The 26,241-nt window shown below is 38.3% G+C and overlaps 1 protein-coding gene across 2 annotated transcripts in view; it reads left to right on the plus strand.

Annotated features, from left to right (window-relative positions):
- OSTF1 (osteoclast stimulating factor 1) overlaps positions 1–26,241 on the plus strand; it is a 50,595-nt gene that overhangs the window by 11,550 nt on the left and 12,804 nt on the right. For both annotated transcript variants that reach the window (XM_090274183.1, XM_090274182.1), the window contains exons 2-6: positions 12,388–12,434; positions 19,733–19,783; positions 22,445–22,508; positions 24,150–24,203; positions 25,639–25,746. In XM_090274183.1, coding sequence (XP_090130309.1) covers positions 12,388–12,434; positions 19,733–19,783; positions 22,445–22,508; positions 24,150–24,203; positions 25,639–25,746 — 324 coding nt within the window. The remainder of the gene's footprint in view (positions 1–12,387; positions 12,435–19,732; positions 19,784–22,444; positions 22,509–24,149; positions 24,204–25,638; positions 25,747–26,241) is intronic.

Below are 26,241 nucleotides of genomic sequence, written 5' to 3' on the forward strand. Positions count from 1 at the left end.
ATAGTTATAGGGATTAGTACATAGAATTGTACTGATGGATATAAGTTTTATTGCTAAAACTTTAGAGCGTAAGCCAAAAATATTGCTTGTAGTTAAAAACTATTAAAGTATTCTTGAGCATTAATTCTTCACTAAATACATTTAAGTCTGTAAAGAACTGTAATTTGTTAGGATAGATGACAAGAGAAGACAGGTTACTTATGCTGCTGGACAGTAGGTACTGAAGGAGGGCAAATTCCCAGTAATTATGAAAGCCAGCAATTTAGACACCACTGCGTGTTGGCAGAAGGCCACTGCCTGAGAGAGTGGTGAGTTTCCCCTCTTCTGTCACTGTGGGCAAAGATGTTATTTTCTCAGTCAACCCATCCACATCATAAACAGCAAATAGTTCTGCAGGCTCTGGGGTTTGGGAGGGGACTGCGGTATTCTTAGAAGTTTAAGGGCAAATTCCAATGTCTCAACTCCCTGTCTTCTCCCCACTCATGACCCCATTTCATAAAGATAAATAATCTTCTATGTGCCCATTAATGAAAAGGAGTTAAAATTCATGAGCAACTTGAGCTTCAGGAATGGGTATGAAAGGTGCCTTGGTTTGGGAGTACCTAAAAATAGTCACTGAATCTAGGTATGTGACCTTCAGCTATGCCTTGGCCTTGAGTGGAGGGGCAATTTTCAAAAGAATGGTCCTGTTACCCTATTTTAATTGCAGCCCTAGAAAAACCACAGCTTTGGTTTGACCTTTGTCATTCTCTAGGAAAATCCTAGGGACTTCTCTATTACTCTTTAGGGACTTAATTCTCGTGGGCCTCTCTTCCCTCTCCCAAAATCTGATCTGGTTTGGAAAATACCTGAACATTTCTTTGACTTTTTCTAGAAGTCACTTGGACTCTGTGGGGGAGGAACAAACTTTCCTCAACCCTCAAGGTTCTTCTGGCTGGTCTAATAGTCAAATAGACATAAGACAGATTAGCAAGAAAAAATAACCAAATTTAATACAAATGTATGTATGGGAACCCCTCATACACGAGAGAGTCAGAGATCCCCCATGCAGGAGAGGTTTATATAGAAAGAGGGATTGAGGTATATAGGCTATTCTGAGTTGGAGATGAGGTAGTACATCTTGGGGGCTTCAGAGGGTCATTGTAGGATGGTAAGAACAGATGTATAGAACATGAGTTTGCCCTGTCGTATAGGTGGGTTGAAAAGGATATTGCTGATAAACTCTTATGGGAAAGGCCTCTAGTTTGAATTCTTCTAGGCAGTTAAGGGTGGGGGTCCGAAGTTTCTTCTGAGCCTGCAGCATAAAGTCACCTTTAGCTAACTGCATACCACAGAGGCACATTTTGGGGGTGACTTATTCTGGACCCCCAAAACTCCTTGGGTCCTCCCAGAATATCCAGACTTCTGTCTCGCCACCCTTTCCATAAACAATCTCAGCTCTCAGAACCAGGCACACTGGGGGAAGGAACTCATCACCTGGGCATCCCCCTGCCTGTGCCTCCTGGGCTGAGTCTTCAGCAAGATGCCAGGTCTGGCTCTTTAATGGCTGGAGGTGTCATGTCCAACATTTCCAGGGCCACCAGGCAAGCCTCACCATGTTCATGGTAGGGCTGTGACACATAAGAACATCTGTAAACCTTTTGAAGGAACATGGCTATGAGACTTGAGAGAGGATGCAATTAGGGGACCAATTTCTAGATTAGAGACTGTTGAATAGATTATCTTAGAAGAAATGAATGTCTTAGCCATCTTGTTGGTTTCCTTATACATGGCCTTCCTGCATTCACTTTCCTATTTTTTGTTCTATTCTAATTTTGGATACGGACTTCTGTGGAGTCTCTTGAATGTGCCACAGAAGCAAAGTGAACTCCTTTTCCAAACCAAGAGGGGCTCAGTTTCAGTTATTGCTTATTCTTCGCTCCCTAATTACCGTTTCCTGTTATGTTTGATAATATTTTTCACACATCCAAAGTCTGTATTATTATATGAAAATTCTAGTATTAGGTGGAAATAGTAAAATGCCCTCTGCTATAGAGTAGTCCCCCTGTGCCCATCAGGTAAGCTTCGAGTAAGCACCTTGATTTAGCTTAAGCTCAGTTAAGTCAGTGTCTCTAGAGATTTTCTCCTCTTTTTCTTAGAAAGAGTGCATATCTTTGTCTTTATATCAGATTTTAAAGGGGTTCCTTTAAATAAAGGAGACATTTTTTACTGTTATGTTATCTTGCTAGCATTTTTTTTTTCTTTATTTTTCTTTATCCTCACCTGAGGATGTTTATTGAGTTGAGAGAGAGAGAGAGAGAGAGAGAGAGAGAGAGAGAGAGAGAGACATCAATGTGATAGGGAAACATCAATCTGTTGCCTCCTGTAGGCACCCCAACTGGGGATTTAACCTGCAGCCTAGGTATATGCCCTGACTGAGGATTGAACCCCCAACTACTTTTGGTGTATAGGATGATGTTGCAACCAATTGAGTGACCCAGCCAGAGTGCTAGCATGTATTTTTATAGAGGGCTAAGACCAAGGCCATTTTTTTCTCGTTGCAAATTTTTATTTCCAAAGTACATTTGTAATTTTCCCAGAAATTCGGTATTCAGTGAAGTCTGAAGTTTAAGCTTGTCCATTTATTACTTGCTCAAATTTAAAAATTCTCTTGAAGTAAAAATAATTTCCAAGGGGTTTTAAAATACATTATGAGAGCATTTTATTATTGCAAAAGTACCAGATATCTAAGTCTGAAAATTTTCCATTTGGTTTCTAAACACTAGTTACGCACATTCATGTATTAAATGCCCTGGCCTTATGTTTTTTTCAGTTGGTTAGTGGTAATACTATCAGAGAGAATCACTCAAAGTAAGGATGCATATTTTTGGTGAAGGTTTGTTCGGTTTTATGAGAGTGTGTAAATGTGTGTTTCCTGGTTCCTGATGTGCAATGTATTTCTCAATGTGAGTCTCAGAAATATTGAGAAACCTCTAGCCTATCCGTGCTGTGTCCTCAACCTAATCTCTCACCATTTCTCTTGCCAGGTTCCAGGCACACTGATGTACTTGACATTCATAGACAACCCTTCCTGGCCTCCAGCTTCTCTGTCTATATACTGCTCTGTGTTAATGGTCTGCCCTACCCTGCCCCTCTGGAAAAGATAACTCCTGTTATCTTTCCAGAATCAAGTAAATGCCACCTCCTGTCCGGTCTACGCTGGTCAAATAGTCTCCCCACTGTGTGTGTACATACATGTCCCCCTAGTCTTACTTTTGTGAGCCTACTTGACATTGCACTTGCCTATCTATCCATTAGTTTTTTGGCAGTGGGGGGAGTCGTGAGATCAGAGATACAAAGAGGACAAAAAAGACTGGTATTAAATACTCTGCTGATAAAGTACTGAAGTTATTCTTCAATAGAGTATTAAAAGAGAATATGTTTTCCTGGTTATATATGGAATTCTTATTCTTTGTAGACAACTTAGAAAAGAAAAAAGAAAATAAATATGACTTGTAGTTCTACTGCCCTGAGGTAACTATTAATATTTTGACTTTTGTTTTATTCCAGTTTTTCTTCCCTATGTATTTTGGTTTTACATAGTGGATTGTATGTATAATATTACCATCAACCTTTTCTACGTAGCAGTAAAACATAAGCATATCTCCAGAAATGTAATTTCTTCCTATGATTATGGTAACCTATACTCCAGCATATCTATACATTCACATATTCATGCATTTCTGGAAGTCTGTGTTTCTAGCTATTAAGAGACTGAATGTTTTATTCATATGTTGAAGTCCTAACCCACAATGTGTTGGTATTTGGAGGTGGGACCTTGGGGAAGTAATTAGGTTTAGGTTGGGTCATGAGGTTGGGGCCTGCGTGATAGGATTGGTGGTTTTATAAGAAGAGGAAGCAAGATCTCTCTGTGTGTGTGCACAGAAGGCCATGAGAGCACACAGGGAGAAGGCAGCCATCTTCAAGCCAGGAAGAGACTTATTGCCAGAAACTAAGTTGGTTAGTACCTGGTCTTGGACTTCCCAGCCTCTAGAAATATGGGAAGTGAATGCTGTTTAAGCCACTCGGTCTGTGGTGTTTAGTTAAGGCAGCTTGAGCTGACTAAAATCATTAACTGGCTATAGGTTTCAAAAATGACAACTTAAAACTCACATTTAATTCTTTAATAGCCACTGAGGGCTATGTTACTAGATGTTATGCTTTGTTTGTATAACAGAAGCATTAAGATTTCTTTGCTGGCGTGTTATATATAATAAATTATCTAATATACAAGAATAGGATTTTGATAAGGCTGTCTTGACAGTATGGATAAAGACACAAGGAATAAACCCCAAAATAAGGTTTAAAAAAATGTAGTATTTAATAACAGCTAACACAGCAACATATACCACCTCAGTAACTGCACTGGATACTTATGTGTATTAACGTGTTCAGTCTCATTTAATCCCAGCATGCTAGCATTAGAAGCTCAGATCTTCCTGTGCTGCATCCAGGGTGTTCAGAGCATGGGAACTGGAGCCCGGGCCTGGGCTTACACCCTATCTCTTCTCCCTCCTCACTATGTAGACCTGGACTAGGTACTTACCTCTCTAACCTCAGTTTCCTCAGATGTAAAATAGGGCTAATAAAATATTTACATCACAGGATTGTTTTGAAGAGTAAAAGAGTGGCTGTCAGCACTTTGCATGGTGCCTGGCATGTGAGTCCCATAAACGTGAGCGTAGATAGGTAATTTTGTTTTAGAGTAGAGATTTTAGTGTTAGGAAATTTTCGGTCTCAGTCTCAGATGTATAGGCTTATTTCCCAACCAATCATTTTATATAGATAAGGCCAGGACCCAAATTGCTTGTGAGGTCATTAGAGGCAGGTTTAGACCTGCAGCCCTTCACACTAAGCCATGGTGATGCTATGGTCTGACTTGTTACTTACAGAAGAAGGGACCACAGGACAGAAATTGCAGAGCTTTTCCATAAAAGGGCCAAATTGTAAATATCTTAGGCTTTGTAGGTTACATATAGGCTTTGTTGCTAATAATATTCACCTCTGCCATTGTAGTACAAGAACAGCCACAGACAGTATGCAGATATTGACCGTGTTCCAATAAAACTTTATAGATGCTGCTATTTGAATTTCAGATCATTTTCATGTGCCTCGAAATACTATTATTATTTCCTCCCACTCCAACCATTTACAAATGCAAACCATTTGTACAAAAACAGATATTGCTATCATGGGCTGGACCTTGAACTCATCTGAGCCTTTTGCAGAACGTGACATGACCAGTGTAGCATTTTTCAGCTGAATTCCAAGAACTGAAATAAAAAAATTTCTTCTATTTATCCCCACAGTTTCCTCACACTGACCTTGGAAGCAGTTTATCTTGGGATGAAGGGTCTTTAGGGCCCTTGCGCCATCACTAATTTTTATCCAGTCAAGACACAGTTGGCAGTGAACATGTCATTTGAAAATTTGAACCCTGCTCTTTGGGACTTTTATGTTATACTGTGGAGAAGAAATAAAAATAACAGCAGTTATGACCCCTCAAGATGTAAAAGTAGCCAAGTTTGCTGGAAGGCATTGAAAAGTGTAAGCAAAGGAAAAAATGGATAAGAAAGGCACACTGTTAATAAACAGAACCCTCTTGTCAGAAAACACACTGGCTACTGTTATTAATGAGTTTGCCATTCCTGCAGCTGAAATCAAGACACGTTTCAAATTCTTTAGCTTTTTTTTTTTTGGATTGGATAAAGAGAAGTTGCAGGGAGGAGGTGGTATTGGAGTAAGGCAGAATGAAAATATTATGTTCATAACCTTTTTTAAAATTAGTTATATCCTTTAAAGGTAGGTATGCAAATAGAATTCATTGTTATTTGACTTAATCCAAGAGTATAAGTACGAAGGAAGAAACTTATTCTTTACATTGGAAACTCCCGGACATTGCTGCGCTCACATGATAATTTTTCTTTGCAAGGATCGTAGCTTTTGTGTTTTATTTTCAAGAGCAGTGGGCTTTTGTGGAACAACATGAATAGAGATCATGACCAAAAAACCTGTGCTGAGCTAACCACCTCATTTATGGGTGTTTGCAGTCCACAAAGCCCAAGGGGGCCTTGTGTTGCCCAACAGAGCACAGCTGTTTCCTTTCACCCCAGCAATCAAATGATGGCCTTGACTCTGGGATACTATCACAGAGATTCTTTCTCTTTAGGTTTTGAGCAGAAAACATCCTGTTTCATTATGCATGTTTAATGAAATAATTTAAATATGTCTAGTAGAAATAAGGTTAACTTTTACTTATTCTGTGAATATTCAGAAGAGGTGATGCATTTTTTTATACACACAGGATGTGAATTAAGAAGTTAATGCTGCATTCTTTAGACAAATATGAGAACTATATGTATATGGTAAATTCTTATTTGTCCATAATTCTCGCTTGTGCATACAACTTTCTTCCTTTTCTTTCTTTTTCAAACTCTTAAGGTTGGTTATAAATGATCTGTTTTGGGGGGAGGTGGGAGAATATTATTATTTATATGCTAGCTGAATTTTAAAATTCACAAAGTAGAGAAAATATTACTTATTCTTTAGAGTGTTTTGCAGCAAATTCCTAATTTGATCAGATAGTCTACAACAGTGGCTTTCAAACTTCTTTTGACCTTGATCTTCGGTACGATACTTTTCTTAATGACCTGGTACATACAGAAGTTTACCTTAGCCTCCAATTGCTTTCTAAATCTTCCATTCAGCTCCAAATGGTGGAATGCCCACTTGCATGTCCTTTTAGGCACACCTAGACTTGTACTAGAACAAGGATTGTAGAATGTACTGGTAACCCTCGTGTCTAACCAGTGTAGTGGCATGCCATTTGTATAGTTATCTTCTCTAAATGTGACTTTTTCTGAATGTCCCATTTTGTGCTTTATATGTAAACATTCAGTCAATTGAAAATTGAAGTGTGTATTTATTATTGGAAAGTAAAATATTGCTATAAGTAATGATGACTGTGGAGGGTGTGAATTTTGTATGTCCAAAAATTATTATATAAATAGGAAAGATTATAGGTAGAGATTGAGAATTAATGTTGCAAGAGTATGATTGCTAATAATTTTAGGGAAGCCAGAGTGTCCTTTGTGGGATTGCCTTCAGTGAAATTACATTACTTAGTGTTAAGCAAATCTTCCAGCCCAGGAGGTAAAGAGGAGGTAAGACTTGACCTCAGTCATTTTCTATTAGGGAGGAAAGAAAGCTTACTAACTTGGGGGCAACATCACTGCAGGCAACAACTAAAAGCTGGCAGAGCTACAACCAAACTATTTTGCTTTTCCATAGACCTCATTTTAGAGAGAACATTTATTTAGTTTTACACAGGTCTCCTCAGGCCAGCAGTTGATAATGCCAAGGAATTATGGTTTCTGTCCTTTCATATCAAACTTAAAATGAGTCTACCAGAATTTTTAATACTAAGATTGTAATCATAATTATTTTTCTGAATAAAACTTCAGATTCCTTCTTGTTTCTCAATAGCTCATCTGTAAAGGCAACATTTGGCTTTGGCAAATATGGATTTTAATATTCAGTCATTTGACATGATGCCAAACAAAATGTGTATTTGGCAGATGTCTAAAATAAACATCCATCCATCCAGTCCCAATGAAATAAAAATTTCACAAAACCATTATTCTATTGTGTACAGTGTGCTCTGATCTTTTCAGTTCTACTTCATATTTTTTAAAACTACCAGATTCACTTCACAAAATACTATGTATATGTAAATAATATGGAGGTTATGATCTGCAGTTTAAAAATGTTCGTACTCATTGTATTCCGAGCACAGTGACAGTATCCTGGAGGGGTCATCTTTGCGTGCAATATTTTCGTCCTACAAAAGGTGCAACGAAGGTTTTCTAGTTATGTTTTTTTTTTCCAAAAGTAAATTTAAGATCTCAAAGGCATGTTAAGACTTATAAAAAGTGAATTAATTCTACTGCTAAATAATTTTCTATAGGGGTTGTACTAGTTTACACACCAGCCAGTAGTGTGAGATTCCAGTTCTGTATTTTTCACACTTAACATTGTCAATATTTTTAGTTTTAACTATCATAGTGGGTATGTGGGAGCTATCATAGCCATTCTAAATGAAGTCCCAGATGGCTCATGCTTCTCAAATTTTTAGCAGGACGTAAATGAAATAGCTGATCTGTTCTAGATAACTAAGGTCTGATATTTGAAAAGTCCTCTCGCTTGCTGTGTACTACATGGCTGTATGTTACAGTGAGCAGTCCCTTTTTAATTCTTAATTCTGACTTACTGGCTTACTCTAGAAGCTCCTCCACTCCTGCACCAACAGAGAATAAAGTAGATTAGAAATTTTATGTTTGGGTTTATAAGCCCCATGTCCTAAGTGCTATTTCAGGGCCATAGAGGTGCAGCAATACATGCTCTGCAAACCTCAGAAACAGAAAATTCTCTACCCGTTCCCTGTACAAGGCCCTGTCCAGATCCCCATCCCTCTGCCTGCTTCAACCATGAAGGACAAGGAGGATTAGTTTATTGAAGTCTGGGGCCTCTCTCTGAAGGAAAATAGTGTTTGACTGATGACTGGTGGACTCAGCCCTTCTCTGTAGGGACAGGGTGCAGTTCCAGAGAAACGGAAAGGGTGCGCCTGGCAAGGTGAGATGCCAGCAAAGTGAAAAACCTGCAGGGGCCAGCAGCTGCAGGTGCTTCCTTATCTCATGAACATCCAGAAGCCAGCCCTACCGAAATCCTTAATAGCCTTCACACGCTAGCTCATATGAAACCCACACAAAGCATCAGACAAAGAATTGGGCCTCTTTCCAGTCTTAATTCACGGTGAATTCCAACGTGATTTCAGGTAATTCACGCAGTCTTCCCAGCTCTACTTTTTCTCTTTGTTACATGTAACCAGACTTTCATGAGAAAATGATCAAGGTGGAGGGTGCCCGAAAAGGCATCTAAGGTAGCCTCCCTGTGTGTATAAGAACACAACTATTTTACATTTGTGAATCTGCCTTCTTTAAATAAATTTGGAATTGATCAGTATATGCTCTTGATGATTAAAATGTTTATTATTATTTTTTAGATACCTGCAAGGACAATACTATAGAAACATGTAATACCCTGATTGCTTCTCTTTAGTACTATGTTTAAACCTGTATAGAACATCGCTCACAGCTGAATTAAATATGATATAAAAATGATCACTGTATTAAGTATTATTAATTATTATTCTCTTGCGAAACTATCCAAGGTTGGTAAACTGTAATCATGAAAGACATGTTTTTCTTTTTTTTAATGCAGTTTTTCATATCCTTTGATCTTTTCTTCTGCATTCTTTTATTTCTGCTTGACTCAGGTTTGAGAATGGAATAAATTAAGGCCCAGAACTTTATAATTTATAGATTAAAAGGGATCCACAAGAGGCTAGCATCCTAACATTAATTGATAAATAGGATTGTGTATGTGGTGGTGTTTTGTACAGCATAACAGCCTAAAGCAGCGATTTTTATCTGATATGCCACAAGAATTTTTAAAACATGCAATACCTGACTGTTTAGTCAGGGGCACTGACCTCTATTCCCTTAGATTGTCAAATAAAAAAAATGACAACAGCCAACACAACAATAGCAGTCTGGTGTGAATGAATCAAAATTATAACTTTTTTTTTTTTTTTTGGTCAGACTGACAAAAAATATATTTTTTGGTGCCACAGAATTTAAGTAATTAGTTTATGGGTGCCATGAGATGAAAAAGGTTGAAAATTGCTGGCTTGAATAGTTGCCTGATGTTCAATGTAAGTCAAAATGCAAATATATCTTCTGCTTCCGTTAGTTGGGAACATTTTAAATAAGACAACCACAAAAGAAAAAGAAAAGATTCAGTTACAAAAATCAGTGGGTTAGCCACACTCCCAAGTATTTTTTACAGGTTGTTTATAGTGAATTTTATCTAAGCTCATTAAGTTGACATTGGATCATGTTTTCAAAATTGTCCATAGCACATCCCATCCTCCCCATTCCCTCAAAGGAACAAGAAAGTCCTGTCATTATTGATTTTGGTCACGAGTAGACTGCTTTCTTGTGTGACTTCTCTTTGGAAAGTTTGAAGTAATCAAGATAACCAGTCTCCCCTCTCAGAGAGACCATCAGGTCAGCAGAAAATATTTCTCTTAGCAACTTCTTCCCTTTGGTGTTTCCTTTCTCATGCCTGTGGGTGTGGGTAGAAAGCAGACTCCAAAAAAACAAAAAGAACGTTTTCACCTTCTCTTTTGCCTGTTACCACCCACCAACCTAGTAGAGCAGGAAAAAGTGGCACTAGAATTCAGTCGCAAAAATATTTTCTTGCAGACACACTAAGTAACAGGATCTGAGCTGCTCTTCTGTATTAGGGTGCTTAGAAGAAAGAATGACCCCCCCCCCCCCGTGAAAGTATCTTTACTGCTTTCATTGATTAAAAAGTAATACATGCTAAGTGTATTGAACATAAACAATACATGTAAAGTAGGAAGTGAAGGTTCCCCATAATTGATGCTGTCAGTCAAGGGGTATGTGTGTTGTCAGCATAAATGGGATGGTACGTGGCATAATTTTTTTTCACTGGATCCTTGGTACGCTGTCTGCAGCCTTTTCTAATGATTCTTCTGCGGATGAATTTGGGGTCGGTTTATGTAATCCCTTCTTTTTAAAAATTATGTATTTTTATAGAGAGGGGAAGGGAGGGGAAGAAACACCAATGTGTTGGTTGCCTCTGGCGTGCCCCCATCTGGGGACCTGGCCCACAACCCAGGCATGTGCTCTGACTGGGAATCAAATGGTGACCCTTTGGTTTACAGGCCAGTGCTCAATCCACTGAGGCACACCAGCCAGGGCTACATATCCCTTCTTAAGAGACATTTCACTATTTCTCATTTCCTGATATTCTAAACCTGTGTCGTTCAGTATACTAGCCTCCAGCTGTGCGTGTGTGGCAATTTAATTTAATTATAAATAAATAATGTTTAAAAATCAGTTCCTCAGTCACTTTAGTCACATTTCAAGTGCTCAGTAGCTGTATGTGACCAGCACAGAGGTAGAACTTTTCCATCATTGCATAGTTAGAGGCTGTTCTAAACTACAGTTTTCAGATTTTTTTTGAGCACATGTTTCCAGTCCTTTATTCATGCTTTCTTCATTCATTCAACAAATAAATATTGAGTGTTCCTATGTTCCAGGTACTATGCTAGGTACTTTGATATCTCATCCATCAAACAAAAATACCTGTCCTCATAATGCTTACATTCTATCAGCAAAAGGTTTTGAGTACTCAACCCCAATGAATATTTTATAAATATTTATAACTTGCACATGTATTCTATTATGCTGTTATACTATAAAACATGTTAAAGTAGGAATAAAAAAGAATAAGGTAAAAGTGTATACATAATTTCTGAAGTCATTTTCCTGCACCCCACCTTGGAGGCTGCCATTGCGCATGATGCTTTTGTAAGAGACGTCATCTTTAAAGATGCTTCCAGTGCTGAAACTGAGCTGTTAACACTTTTTAAATAGGTAGTTCTCCTATTTTGATATCCCTTTTCAATCTATTCATTTCATAGAAAGACCTTTTCTCTTTTGCTGTCTTTAGGCTTTTCCTACATTCTGTGGATTTGTTCTTTTACTTGCATATTCACTTAGCAAGCATTTATTAAGTTCATCTATATATATGCCAGGTAGGTGCCAAGAAATTGAAAAAGTCAGTGTTCCTGCCTTCACATGAGACAGGCCAGCAAATCAGTTATTCCAAGGCCTGATGTTACGGGAATGCAGCAAAGGGGCTTATAAAGAGAGAGATTGGTGGGCCAAAGGGAGGAAAGCTCTCGTGAGCATCACCTTCTCTTTGCTTAGTTTTTGTACTATGTTTTGGGAGTTAATGGAATCACAGATTTCTCCAAGAGGTACTATTTTCTCAATGGTATTTTCTTTTTTAGGGAGAAAATAATATTCTAAACCTTTGACTTAAGAATATTAAACAATTGCCGATTATCATGTTAAGTATCTCTTTATGTTAAATGCTCACATTTCCAGTTCTAAACTTAGATTTTAGGGTTGGAAGGGCTTTATGTATGATAGAGGTTAAGTATAAATAATTATGGAGTTCCTCTTGTTTGAGAGGAGAAAGCAGAGTCACGCCAGAGGTATGTGTTTATTCATGTTTTTATTTAACAAGTTTTTAAAAATATCTCCAATGTGGAAAAAAAAACTTAATTCAAAAATAAATTTCTCATTTGGGCTTTTAAATAGGGAATTCTGAAGAATATAATGGCTAATACTATTTAGAAAAAATTTAGAAATGAAGGAATTGATCATATGTTGATTTTTCCCTCTCTTTTAGGGCAAGTTAAAGTGTTCAGAGCTCTTTACACGTTTGAACCCAGAACTGTAAGTATTCAGTTTTTAAATTTAAAATTGGCATAAAAACCTAGGGCATTATGTTTTAGTTACATTCTTTGGTCTAAATGGTCTGCCTGTGCTTGGAGAGCTGTAAGTAGTTCACAGGAGTGGATGTCCGGTCACTTCCCCCTGCAGATGGCGTGAAAACCAGGCCCCTCCATGCATCTTCATGTCCTTTCTTCTCAAGGTCATGCTGTCCATCTTGAGCAGCTTCTCCCCATGCTGTGAAATCACTCACTTTAAAATCACCAAGCGACCTACATAGCAAACATGTGACCTTGCCCTGGTCATTCTTCCCCTGACTCTCACGCTAACTGATCTTCTCTTTGACCTGCTACCTCTACCAATTGCCCAGAGCAGTTTTTATTTTATTTTTTAAATTACTTATGTCTCTTCTGTATGCATTTTCCATTGTTATAATTTCTGATGTCCATCCATAAATCCAGCTATCCACCTGTGGTTTAGTGAGCACCTATTATGAGCCAGACACACGCAGGCCTCAGGAATAGTGTAGTGACAACAGCAAGGACTATCTCATGGAGTTCACATCCCAGTGGGAGAGACAGACAGAAAGCAGACAGAGTGTGACTGTCAGGTCCTGGTAAATGCTATGAAGAAAAATAAGGTGGGTAAGGGGCAATGAGGTGAAGGAAGGAGGAGTGTTCTTTTCAATAGGGTGTTTAAGGATGGCCTTTGTGTAGAGGTGACATTAAGTAGAGACCAGAAGGAACAGCAGGTCAAGGAGTATGCTTGGTGGGTTTAGAAAGAGTAGAAAGGACAGCGGGGCTAAGAAAGCTGTGAACAAGGGAAAGGGAGGTAAGAGATGGTTCAGGGATGCTGGGTCCTGGAGGGCCTTGTGGATCGTGTTTGGATCTTACCTGGAGTAGGATGGGAAACAATTGAAAGATTGGAGTACAGGAGTGATTAGATAAGTTTTAGAAGAATCACTCTGAAATGTGGACAGGCATCTAGGAGAGTAAGAATGGAAGCAGGGAGTCCAGACAGGACACAGAGGAGAAAGAAACCGAGAAGGAAGACTGCTGTGCGCAGCCAGCTTGCCGCTGGCTTTGTCTGGATTTGCCCTGTGTCCTGGGGTCTCTAGGACAAGTGGCACCGAACATTGAGTCACTGCTATCAGGCCAGGGCCTGCCTTCAAACCCCAAATCTGTCACTGACTCACTGTGCAAATTTACTTATTCTTGTAGCCATTGTTTCTCTGTTTTGAAAATGGGAATGATATTAACCATCTTGCAGTAGTGCCTTGCTGTGAGCACCTACTGAAATGGCGAGTGCCACTGAAGGGCAGCAGGCGAGGTGACACAGTTAGCATGAGTGTGTGTGTGTTCCAGCGAGTTGTCCTGAGACTTTGTAAACAGAGTTTCTGGGACAAGAAAGGGAGGTAAGTTTCAGTTTTCTCATTCCTCTCACCCAGAGGTTGCAATGACATCTCGCCTGTGTTGGTGAGGGTGGGAGATGGGTAGTGTGTGAGTTTGCTGGGGCTGCTGGAACCAAGTACCATGTTGGTGACGGTGGGAGATGGGTAGTGTGTGCGTTTGCTGGGGCTGCTGGAACCAAGTACCGTAGGCTGAGCAGCTTAACCCACAGAAATGCATTTTCTCAGACTTTTGGAGGCTAGAAGTGTGAGCTCAAGGTATTAGCTGGGTTGGTTTCTTCTGAGACTCTCTTCTTGACTTATAGGTGACTGTCTTTCTCCCAGTGTCTTTAACATGGTCTTTCCTCTGTACTTGTCTGTGTTTTAATCTCCTCTTCTTAAAAGGACACCAGCCAGATTGAATTAGGGCCTGTTTTAATGACATCATTTTAACCTAATTACCTCTTTCAAGACTCTGTGTCCAGATGCTGTCACATTCTGAATTAGGGGGAGGGTGAGCCACGAAAGATAAGGAACTATGAGGCCCAGACATTGTTGTCTTTGTCCACTGATCATGTCGGCATTTTATGCCTCTGACTGTCCAAATCCTTTGTTTCTTAGGTTGCATGACCCCCAAGGAGGATAGGAGTGTGAGGAGGGAGACAGTCATTAGCTGCCCTCCTGGGCCAGTCAATGAATAGACATTCTCTGCTGCCTCCCTAACTCTGAAAGCAACCTGCATTTACTCAGTTGAGCCTGGAGGTGACTTCCAACTGTTTCTCCTTTCTCCCTTCATATTCTGTTCATCATCACCTTTGTCCTGTTTCACTGACCTCCCCTTCCTTCTTTGGTTCCCCATGACCTTTAACAAATATTTTTAGTTGGTTGATGCATTAATTACTTCAATTCACCTTTGGTTCTCTCCCAGATGGAGTCTTTCCACTGCTTTTTATCTTAGTTATTATTGAAATCACAGGGGAAAATATGCATTTATTTATTAGGATTTATGAATATTCCATATTTAAAATGTTATTGTATTTTTTAATATCTCTGCTTCCAAGGATTCGAGGTTGCAGAGTAATGCTGCTAATTCATCCTGTATATAATCTTAAAATTCTGCACTTCCTACCCTTAATCAATTTTTTTTCCCATTGCATACTCTCCATCTTGAATTGGAAATTCTAGATTCTGAAAATAGTTGAGATACAAGCATTATTTCTGTGCTTCCCCCTTGTTTGATTGCCCAGGGTTATTTTGCATAATTGAGACTTAATATACTTCAGAGAGTTGAGGTAAACACTGGCCAGGATTACTGGGAGTAAAAATGCATATATTAAGGTATGGAAAAGCATCCACATAGAGCACTTGAACCTCCTTTGTACCTATTTGGAGAAAAAAATATAAAGAGTGTATTAAACCTGAGGTTATTACAGTCTGGTTGTTTGAAATACCATTTTTCTCTCCTGTCTTTTTCCCACTTTCCAATGTACTCAAGAAAATTTAAAAATTATAATGGATCAACTTATAATATTTTATTTCCTAAAAGCCTTTTGCCTATTGTAATGTGTAGGACCCTTCTCCTTTGATGGGAGAGACAGGTAGTTACTTGAATCTAGGTTGAAAAAAGTTATGTAAAAAGAAATTATAATGAAAGGGATACTCTGCTTTAAAAAAAAAAAATTCATCCTATATAACTGGGTGTTCAGTAATGGCTACCACACACCCTGCTGCCCCCATGCTCTGCCCCTTTCTACCTTCCCTCAGTCCAGATGTTAAAGGGAGCCTCTGGCTTCCATGGGTCTTCCTGACCAGTTAAGTGTTTGTTGCTTGTAGCAGCTGCTCAATATTATGAATATCATCCAAGAACTAGGCTAGTTTTACATTTTTTTTCTGAATGAGAATTTCTGTTGGACAACGCTGGAAGCTCAGTTTGGTCTTTTTCTCCCCTCACCAATAACCATCTTCTCTGGTTGGATAAGCATACTGGGGTACATCCTAAATTGACCTGGCCTCCTTCAAGTCATTGGGATCAGGCATGATGGGAAAGCTGATCTGGACTCTGTGGGACCTTTGCTGACTTGTGCAGCACCCTGGGGAGGCCTGGGTCTCTTCTTAGTTACTATTCAACTATCAGGATACAGGGACGGTAATGCCCAACTCCACTCTTGGTATCCACTGAACAAGTAGAATACCAGGCAGCTTATGGCTCCTGGTTCTTCCTGCCAACCTATATCTCCTCTCTCCGTCTTGCTTGCAGGCAAGGTCATTCTTATTTCTCACCCAACCCCCAATGCAGTAGTGTGATACAGAGACCTGACTGGACTGGATAGACCAGTGTAAAGATGCGCAAAGACAAAGAACAGCATTTCCTATATATTGGAAGTGTAGTATTAATTTCTAAAGAGAAACCAGAAAGACCCTGCTCTATCATGTAATGTTTGCTGGGCTTTGCTGGGTTTATAGCATTAAATGTAGAGGAAGGAGCCCTAGAATGGGATTTCATAGTCTGAAGTAGGAACCCAGCCCTGCCACTCATTATGTGACTTGTGGCAAGTTCTTCAACCTCTCTGAGCTTGGTTGTGAAAAGGAGATCATACCCATGATCAGCTCTTCTCTAGTGAGTTGTTATAAGGATCAAATGGGGTTAAGTATGCTTTGCAAGTATAAGGTGCTGCTGTTGGTTTTGTCATAATGCATTCTGTGGGGGTGGGAGTGAGGGAAACATATTTCCCATGGACACTGCTCTTTAACCAGGTCAGGACACTGTGATGACCAGTAATGGCTATGTATGACCCTTCCATACGAGAGAAAGCATAGGGGTAGTGAAGAGCAGGGACTCCAGAATCTTACTGTCATGGTTCAAGTCTGAGTCTGCCATGTATCTCACCTGTGTCCTTGGATAAGTTTCTCATCTACTATGTGATGATGAGGGTAGAACCCACCTCCTAGTGTTGCTGGTGAGGATTCCATTTGTTAGTATTTGTTAAGTGTCTAGACCAGTGCCTGGGCCATAATAATACTATAACATGTTAAATTAAAATATCTGTGTCAACTTGACTTATTTTTTCCTTTTTATTAATTTTTGAGGCTCCAGGTTGACAAATCTGAAAAATTTTAAAAGTATCTCACAGTCTTTTAAAAATTTTTTTATAAAGTATATATTTGCATAAACCAAAAAATTAATGCCTTGGGAATTGTATGTTACCAAGAATATATGGAACAGAAATGAGTATATGTATTACCAAGTTTGTACTCATCGTTATAACATCCCAGTGGCCAATAACTTACTTGTTCTGATACCTTGTGGTTCTTCAAGGAGAGAGGAAAGGAGGAATGTGGTTAAAAACCAAAGAACAAGCTGGAAATTGAGAAATGCTTGCTTGATTGTGTCACTTATCTGCCCATTTCTGTTCCATGAGTATGATGCCAAGAATTTAAAAGTAGATCCTCATCGAACAATTTACATTAAGTGTTCAGCAAGTGGTTCCTTAATGGAAAGTGTGACTATCGTAGGTAAAATTGATCCAAGTTTTAAAGTCATGAAATTACCTTGTTGTCTGTATTGCCACCAACAGTCTGAAGAATTTGGTAGGTCACTTCCTTAGCTCTGTTAGGACAAACTGTGCTGGTTTCTTTGGAAGAAGATACTTTATAGGTAGTAAGTAGCATTGTGTGTCTGGGAGCTATTGATTAAAAAAAAACAAAAAAAAACTGTCCACTTTCCTTTATCAAGATGAAAACAATAGTAAGGCCTTTTTTTTATACCTTACTGAAATTGACCTGCTGTTGTTGCCTCAGTTGAAAAACATGTCTGACTTAATACGTGGCTTGTGGCAAACACCACTGTTGAACAGCAGCCATTGGTTTTAAAAACCAAACTGAAAGCACACTGGGGAGTATCAAAATGGCTGCATTTAGTGACATTTTCCAAATGTCACTTAATCAAACTATATAGGACAAGAATTACTTAACAGACATTGAGTTTTGACTGCCTTTGGCTTTTATTGCTTTTTTAAAAATTGAGGTAAAATTTTAATTGCATAAAATTAACCACTTTAAAGTGAACAATTCAGTGGCATTTAGTACACTCACAGTGTTGTCAGCCACCACCTCTGTCTAGTTCCAAACCATTTCCATCACCCCAAAAGAAAACCGCGTACCCATTCAGCATCCATTCTTCTGGGCTTTTTCTCTGTCTCTCTGTGTGTGTGTCTCTCTGTGTGTGTCTCGCTCCCTCTCCCTTTTTTATGAGAAAGACTAATCATAGGGATTGTGTGCCTGTGCATGCCATTTTTTTTTTTTTTAGTTTTTTGATACTTTTCCAAAACGTACTTTTGCTTCAAAGGGTGAATGATCTTATTAAATGAGAACATTTTGCAGACTTGACTTATACAGTTTTAGAAGGAGACCAAAACTGTAGGCAGAGATGACTCCTTAATTTCAATGAAAGCACTGATTGAGGAGGATTCATTGTTACATATAAGTGAGCAGGGTTAGCTCTTAGAGGAGTACAGAATGAGAATGGCCCGAGATGTCTCTAAAACCAGAACGATCTCTTGAAAGCACTGAGCTCTTTCAAAACTCTGGGAAACTTAGAGTCACTGCAGAGAAGTGCCACATTTTCACATGTATTCTACTTTCTTTACTTCCTTATATCCTATTTCATTTTCTTCTCCCATCCCTGTTGTCATCTAAAGGAGAGATAGTCACATGGTGTTGACAGTGAAGGCTGACCTTGCGTGTCATGGGGATGCTATCTGTTGTGTGAGCGAGTTCCCTTTCTGGCTTCTGTGAGAAGGATATACAGAAGGAAATAGTTTGTCCTAATTACTTTCTCTATCCATTACGTACTGGTAGTCATATTGATAATAGGTCATCACAACATTTTAGAGAATAATTAGAGAAATCTTAGAAGGCTTGCTTTTATTTTCCTAAATGCCTATTTGTTATAATATTAAAATGTATATCATCAAGTCAACACAGGTTCAACTAATTTTGCATAGCTTGTGCTATGTGTAAGTCTAGTCTCTGTAAATCAAAGTGTAACTGCAACAAATACTTCAGTAACTCAGCCTTTTTTTGGTATTATCATTATTTGCTAATTTTTATATTTGAATTTGTAATAAATCTAAATATTCATATATTGTGGTTATTTAAAACATGGTATAGTTGCTATACTCTTCATTTATATTTAGGGAAATAGTTATAATAATAATATAGATCAGCTTTGAAACTAAATTAATTACTAGTGCAGAGTCATATTTACTACCCTAGTCTGTGGCTGAGAGAGGAAAAAAAGAAATGGATGAAATAATTTGTTTCACTAGCATAATTTTTACTTCTATGGAAGAATAACTATAATCAGAAACCTCAAAGCCTCTTATTTAAAAAAATATTTTTCCAACTGAAATTATCAAAGTAATAATATTAATAAAACTTGGAAAATTTTTTATACATATTTCATGCATTATTGTGATCTTATGTGAAATTTTGTGCCTTACATTTTTTTCAACATGACAACATAAACATTTCTCAACATCTGAAACTTGCTCTGAATAGACATCATCCTATTTGCTCATAAGGTCATGCCTATAAGTTTTATCTATTGATGGGGAAAAAGATGTTTTAATTAAAGTGCCTGGCTGTATTCAGAGTGCGTCAGACATTTGGCTGGTACAGCCAGAGCACATACTGATTGTAATCAACTTATCCCTTTGAGCTGCTTATGGTCTGGAACTGTGTGAGTTACTACTTCATGTTAATAATGTTATGTTAAATGATTTATATAATTTAAAACCATATTGTCTATAAGGATACTTTACCCTTTGAAATTTATATGATTATCATAATCATTGTATTCTAGTTGGTGAAAATATCACATGGAGTCAAACTTAACCATTTTTTTTTCTTTTAGCCAGATGAATTGTACTTTGAGGAAGGTGATATCATCTACATTACTGACATGGTAAGTCCAGCTAAAATTTTGTAATACCATGTATGAATTGAAGATGTGTAATATAACACTATTTTGTATAGCTGTAACATTGTACATTATTTAAATGTGTATCTATACAGAAATACATATGCCTAAGTCTATTCATTTTAGTACAGTTTGTAATAGCATAAGATTAGAAATAGCCCATATGTCCATCAATAAATTAGTTGAATAAACTTTGCTATATTGGAGTATTATGCAGCTACAAAGAATAAGGACTATATCTGTTGTGGAGTAACTTAAGTGAAAAAAAAGCAAGATGAAAAAAATGTAGATAGTATGTTTTCACTTATCTAAGAAAGGGTGAGAGGATATACATATACCTATTTTCTTCAACTGAAAATAAAAAGGCAAAGGAGGAGTCATAAAATAAAATTGAAAATATAGTTTCTTCTGTGCGGGGGGGAGGGAAATAGAGTAGAGGGAACATAGATGGAAGATAGACTTTAAAACATATTTTTTTAGAGATCTGACTTTGGAGTCATGTAAACTTTTGCATAGTTATACAATTAAATTGGTAAAGAGCAATCCCTGAAAATTAAAAGCAGCATGAATCAAATAAACTTAATTGTACGCCAACTAATTGGTATAACCACACAGAGAGGAACTATTCCAAGTGACTTTAAAACTCAATAATTCAACTGAACATCTCTAGTAGAATATAGATGAAGGACAAAAACAACTGCCAAAAATATTCTAAACTGTTTTTAAGCATGATTTTGTTGGGAAGTGTTGGTATTGCTATTCTGAGATAGCTGCACGTGTATGGTGGAGCAAAGGAGTCATTAGGTCAGTGATACTGAAACCTGGTTTTTTCAGCCTGCAAGAAAGGATACACAGATGTAAGATAAATGAGAGGAGGTAAAAATCTTGTAGCTCTGCATTTGAATTGGATGTTGTATTTTATTTAAAATAAAAGAAAACAATATCTCCTGCTCTGTACTTTGAAAAGACCCAGAAAAAAAATCAACCAATAATGTTATGTTATTTCCCATTAAAAGGAAAAAGGCTTCTTTGAGAAATGTTGGTACCAGGTCAGGGGCAGTTAAGGTGCAGGAGAATCCCCAAACATCTTATTTTTAGAAAGCAAGGAAGCTACCAAAGACTACTTAGGGTCACATTTGAAAGGCACAGCACTAAATGGAAGAGGCTGCCACTAGCCGAAGGTAGGGCAATTTGAGCAGTTGGTAAGAGCAGCAATTCCCAAGGATTGAAACACATTTACTATGATTAAATTATGAGTTCCTCATGATATTTTAAAACAACATTATCAAACACCTTGGGAGAATGACAGGGAACCAACTTTTTATTCTGACACCTGTTAAGGAAAATAGTCAGCATTTATTTTGCGTTTTTGATTTAATCTTTATTATGTATCCTTTCCCTTACCATTTAGTCCCCTTATATCCTCCTCCCCCCAGCAATCACCACACTGTTGTACATGCCCATGAGTTCTTCTTTTTTGCCCAGCCCTTCCACCCCCTAACCTCCTTCTCCCTATTAGCTGTCATCTGCTCTCCATCTGTGAGTCTGTCTGTTTTGCTGGTTAGTTCAGTTTGTTCATTAGATTTCACACATGAGTAGAATCATATGGCATTTGTCTTTCTCTGGCTTATTTCACTTAGCATAACGTTCTCCAGGTCCATCATACTGTTTGCAAAGGGTAAAATTTTCTTCATTTTAATGGCCGAGTAGTATTCCATTGTGTAAATATCCCATAGTTGTTTTATCCACTCATCTATTGATGGGCTCTTGGGCTGCTTCCGTATCTTGGCTATTGTAAATAAAGGTGCAATGAACATAGGGGTGCTTATGTTCTTTCAAATTAGTGTTTTGGTTTCCTTCGGATATATTCTCAGAAGTGAGATCACTGGGTCAAAAGGCAGATCCATTTTTAATTGTTTGAGCTATCTCCATACTGCTTTCCACAGTGGCTGCACTAGTCTGCATTCCCACCAACAGAGGGAAAGGGTTACCCTTTCTTCACATCCTTGCCAGCACTTGTTGTTATCTCTTTCAGAGATAAATATTGGAATATTTATAGATGAAATAATATTATGTCTAGGATTTATTTCAAAATAACCTGGAGGGGAAGTAAGTTGTAGGTAGGAGTATATATGAATAATATTGGCCATAAGTAAATAATTCACGCAATTGAAAATGGGTATATGTAGGTTCATTAGATTGTTCTTTCTACTTTTATGTAGGTTTGGGTTTTTCTGTAATGAAAAGTTACCCCCAAAATAAAGGTGAAATAAAGCTATCTTTAGAAAACAAACGAAAAATCTTTACACTAACAAAAATTAGACTGGACAAAAAAATCCTATAGATAGTCAATATAAACTAAATGTAATTTTTTTCTTTTCATTTGTATTATGTCTGTGTGATTTGTTTGATTGTTGAGGCTCTGCAATGAAGTGTATTTGACTTTTGCAGAGAGATGTGTGAATATTTGTACTTTAGTGATAAGGGAAATGGACATTGTAACTAGGGAGTGAGGAAGCTTGATCATTGTGACAGGGTGGATGGACATTTTGTAGAGCAGGTGCACTCCGAGAGTCCAGTGCTTTTTAAAAGTAATTGAATGTAAACTGGAGTTGGTATCACTTAACTTAACTCTTCTTTCCCCAGAGTGATACCAGTTGGTGGAAAGGCACCTCCAAAGGCAGGACTGGACTAATCCCAAGCAACTATGGTAAGCATGGCCGCTGTGGCTGTACTTTGGATATACTCTGCAGTTTCAATTATATGGTTCTTGAGGGCTCTCTGCTTGCTGCTGTGGCTGAGAAATCAATGGAATCCTTGCCAGTCAAGGACATTTTGTCCTCCATGAGCTTCCTGTTAATAAAATGGTCACGGACACTAGAAGTGCTTGATCCTTGACTCATTGGCTTAAGAAAATGCAGTGTAGCATTCTTGAAAAGACTTCATTCAACTCTTAGAACTTTTTTTTTTTTTTTTTGCCATTAAACTAAATTTCATGGATTGTTTTAGACCAGTGCTTTCTTTTCTGACGAAGTAACCCTGCCTTTTTAATTCATGTTTGGGGCAGTGATGTGCATTAAATGCATATCAGGGGCAGTTTGGGGAGCTTGAGCAGAGAGATGTGACCCCTACCACAAACTCACTTCTAGTTAGGGGGGACAAGACAGACTTTTCTAGAAATCAGCAAGGTAAAATGAGCATAGGATTGATAAACAAGGGCCGTGGGTTTTAATCCTTTTTTTCCCACTTCCTAATAACCAGGGACTGTGACCTCCGGGACTGGTCCCTTATCTGTGTAATGAGAGTTTGATTTAAATCACTTCTAAATTTATTTTAAACATCTATTTACTCACAGAGAGAGGAGAAGAGAGGGAGAAAAAGGGAGAGAAACATCTAAGGTTCCTTTTGGCTTTAGCATTAGATGAAGCCTTAAATCAATAGGGCTGGCTGGCATCAGGCACAGGTTCCAAGGACTGGAAGGGAACTTAGAAAATTTCAAGGAAGGCACCTTAAAAGCTCCTAGCAGAGGGGAGGAAAGGAGCTGAGGCTTGGGGTCCAACACAGGGGCCCCACCTGCCCTGGTTTTAGAGTGATACCATTCTGGATTTAAAAAGATTAAGCATTTTTACACTGCTTTAACCTCTGAAATATCAAATATACCTCATTTCTGAGGGTGTAAAATGTTCATGGACGCCGAGGGTGTAAAATGTTCCTCTGTTGCTTCGGATCCCAGATAGCTAAGGGAGTGTCCAGTTACAGCCCTTTATGGAGGGAGGGTGTGTGTCTGAAGTCTCATTTGAACAATAGTCTTGTCACTCCTGCTGATTCTAGGACACAGTGAACTTGCCTGCCTTGGAGGCAGGTAGGTATACTCATTGTTCTTTCTGAATACAGGAAGCAAAATATTTTCCTCTCCCCAGCTCCTCCCCCTGCACTTCCCACCCACACAAGGGAAACAATTATTTTCAACCATCTTCCTATGGGGTGTTTTTACAGAATGTAAAAATGAACATCAGATGCTTTCTTTTGCATTTTTGTGAAAAAATTTGTTAATTAAATACTTGAATAAACTGGTGTGCAGGTTATTGATCTGATTATTTTGTTTATACATCCAGTTAATTTCTGTGTTATTGTCATATTGCTTAGCATGGTTTTATTGAACACATAACCCAGCTTCTTTTAAAGCAGGAAACATCAGTTTGACTTTCTGCTATTTTTTTCCACATTAAGTCAAGGAAGCTGATTTGTAGAAAGCTCTGGGACTCTGGAAGCTGGGGGTCTGTGAAGGCTTTAGTGAACCACTTGGGTGACATTCTCAACATTGGATTTGTACATTTTCTTTTTAATGTAGTGGCTGAGCAGGCAGAATCCATTGACAATCCATTGCATGAAGCTGCAAAAAGAGGTAGGTGTGATTCTTTTTGATTGAGATACACAGTCCAGTGACACACACAGATTTTAATAATATAGTGTGGGGACTTTTGACAAATGTATGCACCCAGGTAACCAATACCCAGATAAGATCTAACCAGAACGTTTCTATGATTCCAGGAAGCTCTCTTTCCAGTTAAATCCCTGCCTCCCCCAGAGGCAATCTCTGTTTTGTCTTCTGTTATCCTGGACGGATGAGTATAATTTTAACTTTAAAATATCAGTCACGGACACTTTTGAGGACCTTACATACCTGTGCTCCGTGGCAAGTGGAAAGGCAGGGTCTGCGATTCCAGAGCTCAAGGTCTGGAAAGGGAAAGATGGAATAACAGAACCAGATGGTGTGATATGTACAGCAATTGAAGTGTGTTTAAGTTAAACAGGCTGTAGAGGCCAGAATGAGTAACAGGAGGCAGGAGGGTAGGGGCTTCTTGGGGGAAGAGCATTTAGGAGAGTGTTGATGGTGTGTGTGTGGTCAGGGTGGAGTCAGGGTGGGAGCCAGCAACTCCTGTTGGTAGGATGCAGCTTGTACCCGGGGCTTTATCCTATAGATCAGTGCTTCTCCAGTGAGAGTCAGTCCTCCCTCCGTACCCTGGAATATTTGACAATATCAGGAGACATTTTGATTGTCATGACTGGGGGGCTGCCACTGGCATCTTTTGAGTAGAGGCTGGGGGTGTTGCTGAATGTACTATAATGTGCAAGATTGCACTGATAACAAAAGAAGCCTCCAACCCCAAATGTCACTAGGACTGCTGATGAGAAACCCTGTGCGGGGAGTTTTTGCAAGGCCTCAGGGAGCTCTCTTTTAAGCTAATTTAGATCATTTTTAAATCTGAATATGCAAAAGAAAATTACTGGTTTAGGATTGTGCCTAAGTAGAACAACAAAACTGACATTTAAAACATTTTTTTGTGAATTAGGTATTTAGGGCATTAGCCAGAGGATTTTAAATCAGTGGTTATACTTTAACATATAGGAGTAGCATATTTGAGTAAGTTATTTAGTGTTTCTTGTAAGAACTGAAAGTGCATTTTAAATATGAATATAAGTAGTTTCTCCTTGTTCTTAGGATTGACTGTCCCCTGCCCTGCCAAGTTTTGGGAATTCACAAAGGAAAACATATATATTTATATGTATTTTTTTTTACAGAGTAAAAATACCTTAAGCAGACCCATTTAGGCGACTCTTCCCATTAGCCTACTATTAAAAATTGATGTTAATGCTTCCCATTAGTAAACTGGAAGGCAAAATGTACCATAATAAATGCATTACTGGGTAGGTCTTAATTTCAGACCTGCTGCTTAATCCATTGCAAATGGAAATTTATGCAGGATGAAATTGATTTAAAAGCAAAACAAAAAACAAAATCCTTTTCTTTTGTTTTTATATATGTAAAATTTTTTCAGGCAACTTGAGCTGGTTGAGAGAGTGTCTGGAGAACCGAGTCGGTGTGAATGGCTTAGACAAAGCTGGCAGCACTGCCTTATACTGGGCTTGTCACGGTGGTCACAAAGGTATTACATTTTGTTTGTTACCATATATGTCTATGATACTGAAAAATGTGCTTTATGTAGGGGAGTCAGATTTACAGAAATGAAAAAACATTGGTTATGCTTTCCAAATCCTTTGGAACATCAGCCAATAGCCTTGTTCCTGGAAGCTTTCTTTATTACACAGTAGGTTGAATGTCATTGGTCAGCCTCCATACATGAATCTCTTTGACTTGAAAGAGTGGAAGCTTCCTTTCCTCTCTCAGACTGGGCAAAGTTACAGGAAGACAACAGTAATATAAAAACAAACCCCACTATCTAATCTTATAGAAAAAAGGGACAGAAGTGACTTCTCTAGCACAGCTTTTTCCATGATATGCTTTTATGGTACACATTTTAAGTTTAGTGCAAACTGTTAGATTCAGGAGAAAGAGCATTTGCTTAAGTTTGTGATTCAGTTGGTGATTCTGTTATAACCAATAGTAATAATGACAAATGGAATTCCTAGATGTATTTCAG

The sequence above is a fragment of the Furipterus horrens genome, unplaced genomic scaffold (assembly GCF_987537825.1).
Source record: "Furipterus horrens unplaced genomic scaffold, mFurHor1.1.pri manual_scaffold_4, whole genome shotgun sequence".
Classification (NCBI taxonomy): Eukaryota; Metazoa; Chordata; class Mammalia; order Chiroptera; family Furipteridae; genus Furipterus; species Furipterus horrens.